Raw genomic sequence first — 12,880 nt, forward strand, 5'->3', positions numbered from 1 at the left:
AACTAGCTCTCAACGTTTCTGAATCAAAGCAAAACTTAACAAGATGAATCAGCATCTGATTGTGTTATCTGAAATTGTTAAAATCACTATCAAGATTCACTAAGTATCCATAATGAGCCATGCACTGTTCAAAGTACTTTTATGATCAAATATCCACTCTGGACCTCCTTAACTGAGGAAGACAGAGGATGCAGACGTACCAGCCGTTATACACAGAACTGCTGTACCTGCACTTAAGACTTTCTCATACTTAGAGGATACAGTGTTTCTCCAGTGCCTAGAAACATACGGTATGTAATTATACAGGGAAACTTTTGTTTTGTTCCAGCTAGGGTCTCACTCTAGCCTAGACGGACAGGGAATTCACTATATAGCACATGCTGGTCACAAATCCTGCCTTAGCCTCCTAAGTGGGGTATTACAATCATGGTCTAGTTCTTGACTATGCTATCATTTCTATACAAAAACAATGAGTACTAAATTATGTTCATTCTTATACAAAAGCACTGTATTATCAATTATTATCTTCCACTGTCACCACCACACCCACAGACAAAGAGGAGGCAGCAGTAGGGGCAGTGGCAACACAAATCACAGATCGGAAGAAAATATGTATGTATCACATACTTTGATATGACCTCCTTTTCATATTATAGAAATAATTCTTGAAATAATTAGAAGAAAACAAAAGACCTAGGAAGTGGGAGAGCGCTTCCCTAGCATGCATGAGGCCTTGGTATCAATCCCTAATACCTCAAAAAATAAAAACCAAAAGAAAACAAAGAATTCAAAAATTATCATGAGAAAGATTTGAGTAGATAGCTCATCAAATACATGCGATGTTGATCAAATGAAATGCTGGTCAAAATGAACAAGCATTAGGGATTTCAAATTCCAATGATAACAAATACCCACTCTACCCTATTTGTAAAGCTGAAGTTAGAAAGAACCAAACTTGGGGCTGGAGAGATGGCTCAGCGGTTAAGAGCATTGCCTGCTCTTCCAAAGGTCCTGAGTTCAATTCCTAGCAACCACATGGTGGCTCACAACCATCTGTAATGAGGTCTGGTGCCCTCTTCTGGCCTTCAGGCATACACACAGACAGAATATTATATACATAATTAATAAATAAATAAATAAATAAATGAATATTTAAAAAAAGAACCAAACTTTTGATAAGATGTAGAACAAATGCACTTCGTAGTGATCAGTAGTGTTGAAGTTTTGTAAACCCAAGTACAACTCTGATAAAATGTTTTATCCAACACAGATCAGATAAGGAGTAAGTGCTTTCAAAGGTAGCGAGGGAACATTATCTTACTCACTGTGTTTTTTGATGGCTCCCAGGCAGCATCTACTTTCCCCACATCTTGCATGTCTTGTAGCTGGCGTAGCTGAGACAAAGTATGATGCCTTAAAGCCTCATGCAAAGGGGTATCTCCATCCTTATCCTGAATGTCTAGCTTAGCACCTGCACGGACCAAAAGCTGAGAGAGGGAAAAATGCCTCATTTGGACAGTGTCTACACCTATAAGAAACTACAGTAAATCTACAGTAGCAGCATGAAATTTCAAGAAACAATAAATGTAAGCATTGTTTGCTAAAATCCAACTACTTAGCAAAATGAGTTACTGCCTATCTCATTATGTGACTTGTGCAGTAAACTTTCAGTTCATTTTAGATTTTCCTTATGGTGTTGACAAATACCATCAAAGAGCTCTGAACAATAGCATCCACAGAAACTAACCTTACTCTACAATCTTACTTGTCTTGGAAAATCATACTTTGTCTCTTTTTTGTTCTAAAAAGTTATGTAAAATATCATTCTAGAACATATTTTTCAAACTTGGTAAGTATCAGGACGACCTGGAAGGCTTGCAAAACCAGGAATTTACCCACCCTTGTTGGTTAGTTTTCTGTCAACTGGACTGAATTTGGAATGACCCAGAAGCACATTCGAGAAAGTTTCTAGAGAGATTTAACTGAGAAGGACAGACCCACACTGAATGTGGGTGATACCTTGCAATGGTCTGGAGTTCCACACTAAATAGAAAGAGGAGAAGGAGACACTGAACTGAGCATCGGTACTCAACCCTTCTTCCTGACTGGGACACACCGTGACCAGCTGCTGCCTCATTCCTATTCCTGCCATGACAGCCTGCACCACTTCAGACTGTGAGCCAAAAGAAACCTTCCTTAAGTTGCTTTTGCCAGTATCTTGTCAAAGCAAAGAGAAAAGCAACTAATAAAGGACCCCTCCCAGTTTCCAGTTCCGCTGGTCCGGGGCAGAGTACAAGAATAAACTTTTCTACACATTTTCAGGTGACACTGTGGTAGCTACTTCAGTCTCCAAACTTTTAAGAGTCACTGTTCCATAAGACTATGTAAACAAATACTTTTTTGGGTTATTTTGTTTGAAATCACCGGACTAGTAAACTAAAAATATACAGCTCAATTTTCCATTTGCAGCAGCAAGTTCCCAGACAAACAAAGCTTTTAATTTTACTGTCAACTACACACATTAAGAAGGATGTCAATTATTCAAATTGTTACTTTAAATTTTTCTCGCTAACGTTATGAGAATTCAGAAGTCTAAGAACAATATGATGAAGACTCTTTAACTAGACACTAACCCCTTACCCTAAAGTCTTAAGTTCTTGAACTATGTCACTTTAAGAAGTGGAACACTGTATCATTTCAGTTTTCACAAGGCTCTAAACATGAGTACGGTTAAAAGGCTCTTATAAGCTAAAATTAACAAGAAAAAATACTTTACCCTAACAATCTGGGTGTGCTGCCGTTCAACAGCAAGGTGTAGGGCTGTTTGCTGGTTCACATTCTGGATATCCAGGTTTGCATTTCCCTAACAATGAACACATTTAAAATGGTTACTTCTGGGCAACATTAAAGAACACGAAAACTGTTAGCTATTTCCAAGGAATAGACAGCACTGCTGACTATTGTTTCCTCCTTGGAAGCTGTCCTGAGACTGTTTTCATATGGACACTGAGAACTAGACAGCAAACTACAAGTGGAAGAGTTGGTGTAAAATAAGGATTTCCTTTACAGTAATCATCTCAAGCCAGCTCACGGACAAAGCACACTGTGGAGCTGAGCACGATTCTCTTTCAATACCCACGGAGAGAGCAATTCCAACAAACTGTACGTACCTCTGAAAAGCAATGGTGTCTCCATATAGAATTCAGAGTTATTTTAATGACTTGATAAGTTCACTTCCTCATTCCATGAGAAGGTGATCTGAGCAGTTGCAACAAGTTTGCAAAGGGAAAGCAGGAAGTCCTCAGGCTCAGAAAAGAGCCCACCAGCTAACTGGCTCTGAAAACCACTGATACCCACACAAGGGAAAGGGTCTAAGGACAAATTAACTGATTTTGAATCCAAGGCACTTTTGGCTTAAGCTCTGCTACTTTTAAACCACTTCTGTAAGCATTTCACCATTTAGCCCTTTTCTTCGGTTCCTTGATGGTGTGACAGTATAACCTACATCACAGGGTTTATGTTAAGATTAAGAAATACAGCACAAAAATTTGTTTAGCACAATGCCTGGCACAACAAATCAAAATTAAGAACAGAATCCAAGTTTCAAAAGATATACCTGAACTACTAGGCTTCCAATAAATAAATCATTTATTTTTATGTAAAGGTGTCGAGAGTCCCTGAAACTGGAGAAACAGTTGTGAGCTGACATGTGAGTGCTGGGAATTGAATTCAGGTCCTCTAGAAGAGAAGCCAGTGCTCTAAGTGCTGAGTCATCTCCAGCCCCTAAACTGTTAGGTCTTAAAACCAGTCTAATCACAACTCTGAAACTCTAGTATATTATGCCATATTCTGGTTTGTTTTTATTATATTTTTATATTATATTATATAATATATTATATTTTATATTATATATTTATTATATGTATTTGTGTCTGACTGGTCGTGAGGTATCACTCTTAGCTCATCCTGTTATGCCTATTTAAATGTGAATACTGGGGAGAGTATAAGCCAGTGTTGGAGAGAGGCTGGTAAGATGTAGCCAAGTCTGTTGCCCTGAGTTTGATCTCCAAGACCTCCATAATGGAAGGACAGAATCATTTCCTGAGGACTATCTTTTGACCTCTACACATGTACTACACCGCAAGGGGTTGGGGGTAGAGAGCCAGTGTCAGGCAGAGATGCATACCTGCAATTCCAGCACTCAGAGGCTGAGGCAGGATACTGAGTTTTAGCTAAGCCAGGGCTACACAGCAAGACTGTTATATGCAAACAAACAAAAATAATCACCGTTAAAAAGCAGAGAATATATTGCTTCAGTTTTCATCATCATGTGGGTTTTATTGTAGCCTATTAAAGGCCACTTGGTGAAATGAACTGAAGAATTAGAATGTTCTAAGTCTGTTAAACCATAGCTACCTCTCTTACCTGATGTACCAACAGTTCAGCCACTTCCACATGATTATTCAGAGCAGCCAGGTGCAAGGCAGTATAACCATCATCTTTCTTCTCATCCACAATCCATGGTCTTGGTAATTTTGAGAGTAAAACACGCATTGCACTGCAAGGCAAATTCACATTATCTTTACATTTACATAATATAAATTTTGTTTTCTTCAGAAAAATATTCAAAAGAAATCATGTTATCAAATGAGGCTTTTTTTTTCTTAAAAAAAAAATCATGTCCCTACAGACAGACAGAAACTGCTGTTATCATTCCCAATGTTTATTTAGCTTTTTGATATTTGAAAGCCAAACAAAGAATCCTTATTTGCCAAATAGAACACAGAACATAAATGCTACAGAGGCAACTTTACCTCACAAAAATATATGGAAAACTCATGAAGGTGTCACCCTCTTAAGTGGACCTGGGGCCTCATGGGGCTCAGAACGCAAAGGTCTCTGATGTCAGTTTATGAATCACATGGAGCAAGTTCAAAGAGTCTAAGAATAGACTTTGAAGGAGCAGGTGAGATGGTTCCTGATGCAGAAGAGCTCGTGCTGAACTTAATTGCCTGAGTTCATTCCTGAGACTCATATGGAGGATGGAGAGAACCTACTCCTATAAGCTATGCTCTGATCTCCACATGTGCATTGTAGAATATCCATGCACATGTCTGAACGTGTGCGTGCATGTGCACATGTACATACACAAAAATAGATAAAAATAACTGCTTTTATAAATTAAGCTTCAGAGGATCTAAGAACCTCTAAATTAGAACTAATGCTGCCAAATTTTTAAGTTTTATCAGATTTTTGTTTTAAGTTCTACTACTTTTGTAGCCAAGGCAGGTCTTGAATTTTAATCTCCCTGACTCAGTCTCCCAAGTGCTGAGATTACAAACATGAACCCCATGCCCAGCTCCACTCAGATCAATGGAAAGTTATTGGTAACACACTACATTACAAAACATTCAGATACCATGATATTGTGCACTGTCTACAATTCTGCCTATAAGACCACATGAGAAAAAAAAAACTTTAAAGAAACTTATAGTTTTTCTACAAAATTTAGAAGATATAGTAACCATGGAAAATTGTATTAAAAATAAAATGTTATGGGGATGTAGAAATGGCTCAGAAGTGAAGAGCACTTGTTGCTCTTGCAGAGGACCCTGGTTTAGTCCCAGCACTATATGGTGCTTCAGAGCTGTCAGTCACTCCAATTTACTAGGCTTCTTCTGACCTACTCAGGCACCAAGTACAAATGTGGCACATAAATATTCATACATACACTAATATGCACGAATAAATCTAAAACAATTTTTAAGAAGAAATAAAATGTTATTATTTGAAAGCAATGTAAGGAAGGGGCTGGAGAGAGAGCTCAGTTGTTAAAGCTCTCGCAGAAGACCCAGCACCCATATGGCAGCTAACAAAATTCTCTCCACATCCAGAGAATCTGATGCCCTCTATTGGCCTCCTCAGGCACTGCATGCACAAGGTTCATAGACATACACCAAACAAACACCCATCTACATAAAATAATAAATGTATCCCCCAAAAGGCAGTATAAACCAGCCATGATGCAACGGGGCCAAGGTTCAAGATCACTGTCAGTTACATAGTTCAGACAATATAAGACATCATCTCAAACAAACAAACCAGTTGATAAAGAAGTGATTCAATATTAGAGTACTCTCCATACAACACCTAAGTCTGGGGTAGAGACACATACCTATACTACTAGCACTCAGGAAGGAGAGGCAGGATAAGCAGAAGTTCAAGTGCACTCTGACCTACACAGCAAGTTCAAAGCCAGCCTGAGCAAAGCTAAATTTCAGTGTTAACCTTACTTATTAAACCAAAGCTATGCTACACTGATAAGAAAGATAGTAATGGCCGCCAGGCGGTGGTGGCGTGTGCCTTTAAACCCAGCACTCGGAAGGCAGAGGCAGGCGGATCTCTGTGAGTTCGAGGCCAGCATGGTCTACAGAGCTAGTTCCAGGACAAGCTCCAAAGCTACAGAGAAACGTTGTCTCGAAAAAAACCAAAAAAATAAAAATAAAAAAAAAAATTAAAAAAAGAATGTTAGTAATGGAGAGTGTTTAAGTTTTAAATATTTACTTTCCCTAACCAGAAATATTCTGATAATGATTTTGCCTGATAAACTAAAAACTCCCAAGGCAAGTTACAAGACATGGGGAGAGTAACTAAGGCAAAAGAAGAATGCCATGGAAGACAGTCATCTTCATGCAGTATAATCTGTGTAATACCATTAGCCTGTGTATATAGTTCATGTAGTATAATCTATGTAATACCATTAGCCTGTGTATATAGTTCATGCAGTATAATCTGTGTAATACCATTAGCCTGTGTATATAGTTCATGCAGTATAATCTGTGTAATACCATTAGCCTGTGTATATAGTTCATGCAGTATAATCTATGTAATACCCTTAGCCTGTGTATATAGTTCATGCAGTATAATCTATGTAATACCATTAGCCTGTGTATATAGTTCATTCAGTATAATCTGTGTAATACCATTAGCCTGTGTATATAGTTCATGCAGTATAATCTGTGTAATACCATTAGCCTGTGTATATAGTTCATGCAGTATAATCTGTGTAATACCATTAGCCTGTGTATATAGTTCATGCAGTATAATCTGTGTAATACCATTAGCCTGTGTATATAGTTCATGCAGTATAATCTGTGTAATACCATTAGCCTGTGTATATAGTTCATGCAGTATAATCTGTGTAATACCATTAGCCTGTGTATATAGTTCATGCAGTATAATCTGTGTAATACCATTAGCCTGTGTATATAGTTCATGCAGTATAATCTGTGTAATACCATTAGCCTGTGTATATAGTTCATGCAGTATAATCTGTGTAATACCATTAGCCTGTGTATATAGTTCATGCAGTATAATCTGTGTAATACCATTAGCCTGTATATATAGTTCATCCAGTATAATCTGTGTAATACCATTAGTCTGTGTATATAGTTCATGCAGTATAATCTGTGTAATACCATTAGCCTGTGTATATAGTTCATGCAGTATAATCTGTGTAATACCATTAGTCTGTGTATATAGTTCATGCAGTATAATCTGTGTAATACCATTAGCCTGTGTATATAGTTCAATTAACAACTTTAAAAAAAATCAAATGCTAAGACAGTATTTAGAATTCACCGGGCTGGAGAGATGGCTCAGCAGTTAAGAGCACTCCCTGTTCTTCCAAAGGTCCTGAGTTCAATTCCCAGCAACCACATGCTGGCTCACAGCCATCTGTAGTGAGATCTGGTGCCCTCTTCTGGTCTGCAGGCATACATGCAGGCAGAATACTGTATATATAATAAATAAATCTTGAAAAAAAATAGAATTCACCATCTTTGTTCCCCTTGCACATTGACAAAATAAGAAACTATCTGTGCAATTAAAATTAAAAAGAAATATGGCATTATTTAAACCAAATACCCCATTTTAAATAGCTAGAAATTATAGCACTAGGAAAGTATTTTTATTTTAAAATTTATTTATTGTATGTGTATGAGTATTTCCCTGAATAATCCATGTGTAACACATGCTGAATGATGAACACATGAGTTCCAAGAAGCAGAGGGGACAAGCAGACAGGGGACCTCAGATCCCCTGGAACCAGAGACAGCTGTGAGCCTCCATGTTGGTGTTGTGAATCAAACCCGAGTCCTCTGTAAAAACAGTCATTACTCCTAACCATTGAGTCATCTCTCTAGTACCCTCAACAAGGTACTTTAAATGGAAATGGTAATTTTTGACTTCCTACAGAAACTGTTATAACATGAGATCAATAAATCAATCAACAGTTAAGTTATGCATGCAGACAACAATACAGAAAGATTTTTGGAAGATATCTATACATCTAATTGGGCCTTAACGATTAAGGTATGAGAATGAAATTACAATAAAAAAAATGAAAATTACGTCTGTCTAGAAAATTTTAGCCTGTATGAAGAGAGGTTTAAGAACACATTGACTGTTGCTCTTGGGGCAGTGTCTGTACGAGATCTCTGCCCTTCAAAAGCAAAAAGATCATTTTTTAAAAAGAGGAATAAATGGCTTGTGAGTCAGGAATGGGTCACACTGCTGATGTGATACTTGGGAACCTGAAGCAAGAGATTGTCCCTTGCTTAGTCAGTGATGATCCTTTGGACGTGGTCTCACTGTGTACAGAGTGGCGTCTACAGGATTTTCCTGCTTCGTCCTCCTCAGAACTGGGACTACAAGCTGTGCCACTATGCCCAACACAAAGCTCTCGTTTCCCCTTTCTTCCTACAGTACACTCCTTCTAGACTTAATTTTCACTATTCTTTTTGCCATTTAGCCTGCCATCCTAGTCCCAAACTGGGGAACTATTCTATATGGAAGACATTAAAATCATTCTGATGATTTTCGTGTTTAAATCTATAACAGTTGTCCCCAGTGGTTCTTTAGATCAGTGGTTCCCAATCTGTGAGTCAAATAAACCTTTCACAGGGGTCACCTTAGACCATCAGAACAGATATTTACATTATGATTCAAAACAGTAGCAAAAATTACAGGTATGAAGTAGCAACAAGAATAATTTTGTGGTTGGGGGTCACCACAACATGATGAACTGTATTCAAGTGTAACTGCTTCAGGTAATAGGTCATCCTTATCTTTCCTCTGGATACTTCAAAACACAGTCACCTCAACCCTTTATAACACACAAACATGACCATTTCATAACTTTCACAAATTTAAAATTAACACTTAAAGTAAGACGTCCTATCCAGGCAGTGGTGGCGCACACCTTTAATCCCAGCACTTGGGAGGCAGAGGCAGGCGAATCTCTGTGAGTTCAATGCCAGCATGGTCTACAAGAGCAAGTTCCAGGACAGGCTCCAAAGCCATAGAGAAACACTGTCTTGAAAATAAAAAAAAATAATAAAATAAAAAAGAATTCCTAAAAATTAAATCTTCTCCAATAAGTCTAAAGCTTGGTATGGTGTAGTGTGTCTTTAATCCCAGCCCTTGGGAGGCAGAGGCAAAAGGATCTGGAGTTCAAGGACAGCCTCAACTACAGAGTGAGTACCAGGCCAGGCCAGCCTGGGCTGTATAAGGCAATATATGAGCATGTGTGCGCGCAGCCTATCTTAGTATGCTTTTAAGAGAATATGAAACAACACTTAATGTTTGGTAAAGCCAATCATTGCAAAATCAGCACTAGGTTTACTGGTATTAACTTGTAAAGAAATGTTTATACTCAGGACTGTTTCAAAGGAGGAAGAAGACAAATCTGTAAAACCCAGAGGAACGGGGTGTGTGCTGTGAAATTGTGTCTCCTAGAAATATCAGAAGCTACATTCAATGAAGTCTCACCAACATGGCTACTAAACATGACCTAAACAAGGACAACAGCAACAGACATGCTAATGTAGATAGGGGAAAGTTCACCTAAAAACTACAGGCAACTAAGGAACGTTGACAGCAGGAGAAAAAACACACCAAATGGTTATCCAATATCATATGGTCAGCCCTAAATACATATACATACAAGTAACATTATGCAGACTGAGCAGGCTATATCTATGTATTTAGAAATACACATACACACACACATACATACACACATGCACACACAAATATAACAAGGAAAGAAACAAGGTCATAAATTGGAAAGAGAACAGTGGACGGGCATACATGGAAGGGTTTAGAGGGAGGAAAGGAAAAATATAATCTTAAAAAAGAAATGTTTACAGTCAAAACTAACAAAAGCTGGACATGACTAAGCAAGCATATAATCATAGCACTTAAAAGGCAGAAGCAATAGGATTACAAAGTCAAGGCAAGCTCAGGGTAAAGGAAGAGTCTGTCTTTAAAAACTAATTACAGTTTTTTTAAAGTGCAAATTAAGTAAAAGAGTATGGATTAATTTATTGCTTGCTTATTCATTTTTGTGTTGCTAGGGATGGATGGACCTTACACAGTTCTGCCACTAAGCTATAATCCTAGCCCTCTAGTTATCTATGCTTTAAAAAAAATTAAATTTTATTTAATGTTCGTTTTTGTCTGCTCTCAATAACAAATTATACTTGTCCTATGGCTTGAGCCATAACAGTTTCTCACTTCTTACTTTTGATGAAGTTGAGAAGCCTGCGGAGCACAAACTATGTTCTAACTCTTGACCTGGGATCAATGTGTTCTCACGCTCCCTCTGGAATCATGGGGGAGGAGTACACAGGCAGTGACTCTCGCCACTTTTCACCCACTATCCACACGACAAACACTCTTGATGCTGACCTGACACCTGGATGGAGGAGTGTGTCTCAGCTCTTTCTACATTACCTTCTTGACAAGTCACCACACAGCTCACACTTGAGGGGTACAAGCCACGCCCCTCTTTAAGAGAAGCATCCACACAGGCTAATGCACATTCTACATTGGAGCTGTGGGGATTCACTTTCGCTTCTGTTAAGATCTTTTTCTCTCTCTCTTGAGATATATTTTAGAAGTATTTTTTTAATGATTTATTTATTTTTATTTTATGGGCACTGGAGTTTTGCCTGCATGTGTTGTCTGTGTGAGATGTTGAATCCCCTGGAACTGGAAATACAGACAGTTGTGAGCTGCCATGTGGGGACTGTGAATTGAACCAGGTCCTCTGAGAAGCCACCTCTCCTGACCCCCTCTTCAGAGAGCTCAATTAGAAAGTTATCAACCCCTTCAGAAAAGTAAACAAAACATCACATGACCTTGAGAAGATAAACTATCTTTGGGCCCAGTCAGCAGGGTAAGCTCAGAGATAGTTGACAAAGGGGGTCCCTGGTCCTCATCTCTGTACACTGAGACCAGGTCAGAGCAGTCTGTCCTTTTCTTTCTATGGAATGGGTAATTTAGGAACACACTATAGAACCTGGAAGGAAGGTTGCAGGCTCTTCTTTGCAGCACTTCCAGCTAGGTTCAATGAGAGCCTGTGGGGGCCAAGCAGTTACATTGTTCCTAGCTTAGTAAGTGTCAAGCAGTATCTTTAGGAAGTCAATTAATTGCTCCTTGGATTCCCTAAGATTTGGTGACACACTCTTCTTTGTTTCTCAACTCGTTCTTTTACAACAGGTTAAGGACATGGATATTTTATAGATAAGACCTTATGACCAGTTAAGCAGGCATCTGCAAAGAGTGCCAACGAAGCATTAAGTTCCAGAACAACTAATAGTGGTGCCTAGCATAATCCCTGGCACACGGCAGTGCTCAGACATTTGCTGAATGATGAACACATGAGTTCCAAGAAGCAGAGGGGACAAGCAGCTGTCTACACTGGTATGTAGTGCTCAGATGGCACTAGGTCAATTTCTAGGGCTTGCCATGCTATTTGTAATGTCTTTCTTCAGCTAAAGAAGGAACTTTCCTCAAATAAACCCAGCAGGTAAATGATGGAAGCCTTGTATATTTAGTATCATTGAATTTTAAAACGACATTAGAACAGCATTATACTGAGTGTTCAAAAAAGTTTGCTTAGCTAATTTAAGAATCCCTGAATAAAAGGTAAAGAGGTAGTACAGAACAAGACAAGTTCATCCATCCAGACAGAAGCCTTTGGAGCCGTGTCAACTGTAGACGGAAGAGTCTCTGCACATGGAAACCACAGAGATCAAAGTTGTGCTGAAAGAATGAAAAAACACATCCAGGCAGGGTACTAGGAACACTGGATCTCTGGTGGATTGCTAAGCCCTGGGAGGAGGAATTCTCTTTTCAGTGTCACAGCCCAGCACAGGAACATGTTACAGTGTTCACTGCTGCTGAACAGCAAAGTGGGATCATTTAGGACCCTGAAAATTGAATTATTTTAAAGTCTGATGTGTATCATCTCTAATGTGAATAATTAAGTTAGGAAAAGGAGGATTTTCTAAAATTTGTAAATATCTATAGCATTCCTTTAAAATATTTTAAAATAGTACCCCCTAACCCATCCCCAGCAATTTAACACTGAAGACAAAGGAATGTCAAGAACAACTCCCCTGTCTGGGTGCTGTGAAAACAGGCAGTTCTACCTGACTGAGCTCAGAGAACACATCTGGATTAAGAAAAAGATGAACTTGGTTTCTCCTGTCCATTTTTTTTTTTAGGTTTTTGAGATTTAAATTTTATCTTCATGGATTTGCTGGGTTTGATATTTTAATATTGCTCATCTTTGGTTAAAAACAAATGTCTATTTGAAATTTACTCTGAATGTACGATTAAAATTGAGAACAAAAGTATTTCTTGTCTTTAAGACAGTACAGACACCACAAAGTTATGCCAAATTCATGACCATTTTAGTCTGTGGCTGGTTATAACTAAACACTATTTAGAAAACTGGAGTCATAGCTTATCAGGAGAGAAAGAACCAACATCAGACTTAGATATAAAATAGTTTAATTCACACTGAAAA

At 38.3% G+C, this 12,880-nt stretch overlaps 1 protein-coding gene across 1 annotated transcript in view; it reads right to left on the minus strand.

Annotated features, from left to right (window-relative positions):
• Nucleotides 1–12,880, minus strand: part of Mib1 (MIB E3 ubiquitin protein ligase 1) — a 108,647-nt gene that overhangs the window by 25,050 nt on the left and 70,717 nt on the right. The window contains exons 13-15 of the mRNA XM_048447978.3: nt 4,426–4,558; nt 2,777–2,863; nt 1,326–1,487 (exon numbers count right to left, since the gene is read on the minus strand). Of these exons, the coding sequence (XP_048303935.1) occupies nt 1,326–1,487; nt 2,777–2,863; nt 4,426–4,558 (382 nt within the window). The remainder of the gene's footprint in view (nt 1–1,325; nt 1,488–2,776; nt 2,864–4,425; nt 4,559–12,880) is intronic.

The sequence above is a fragment of the Myodes glareolus genome, chromosome 13 (assembly GCF_982192425.1).
Source record: "Myodes glareolus chromosome 13, mMyoGla1.1, whole genome shotgun sequence".
NCBI classification, from domain to species: domain Eukaryota; kingdom Metazoa; phylum Chordata; class Mammalia; order Rodentia; family Cricetidae; genus Myodes; species Myodes glareolus.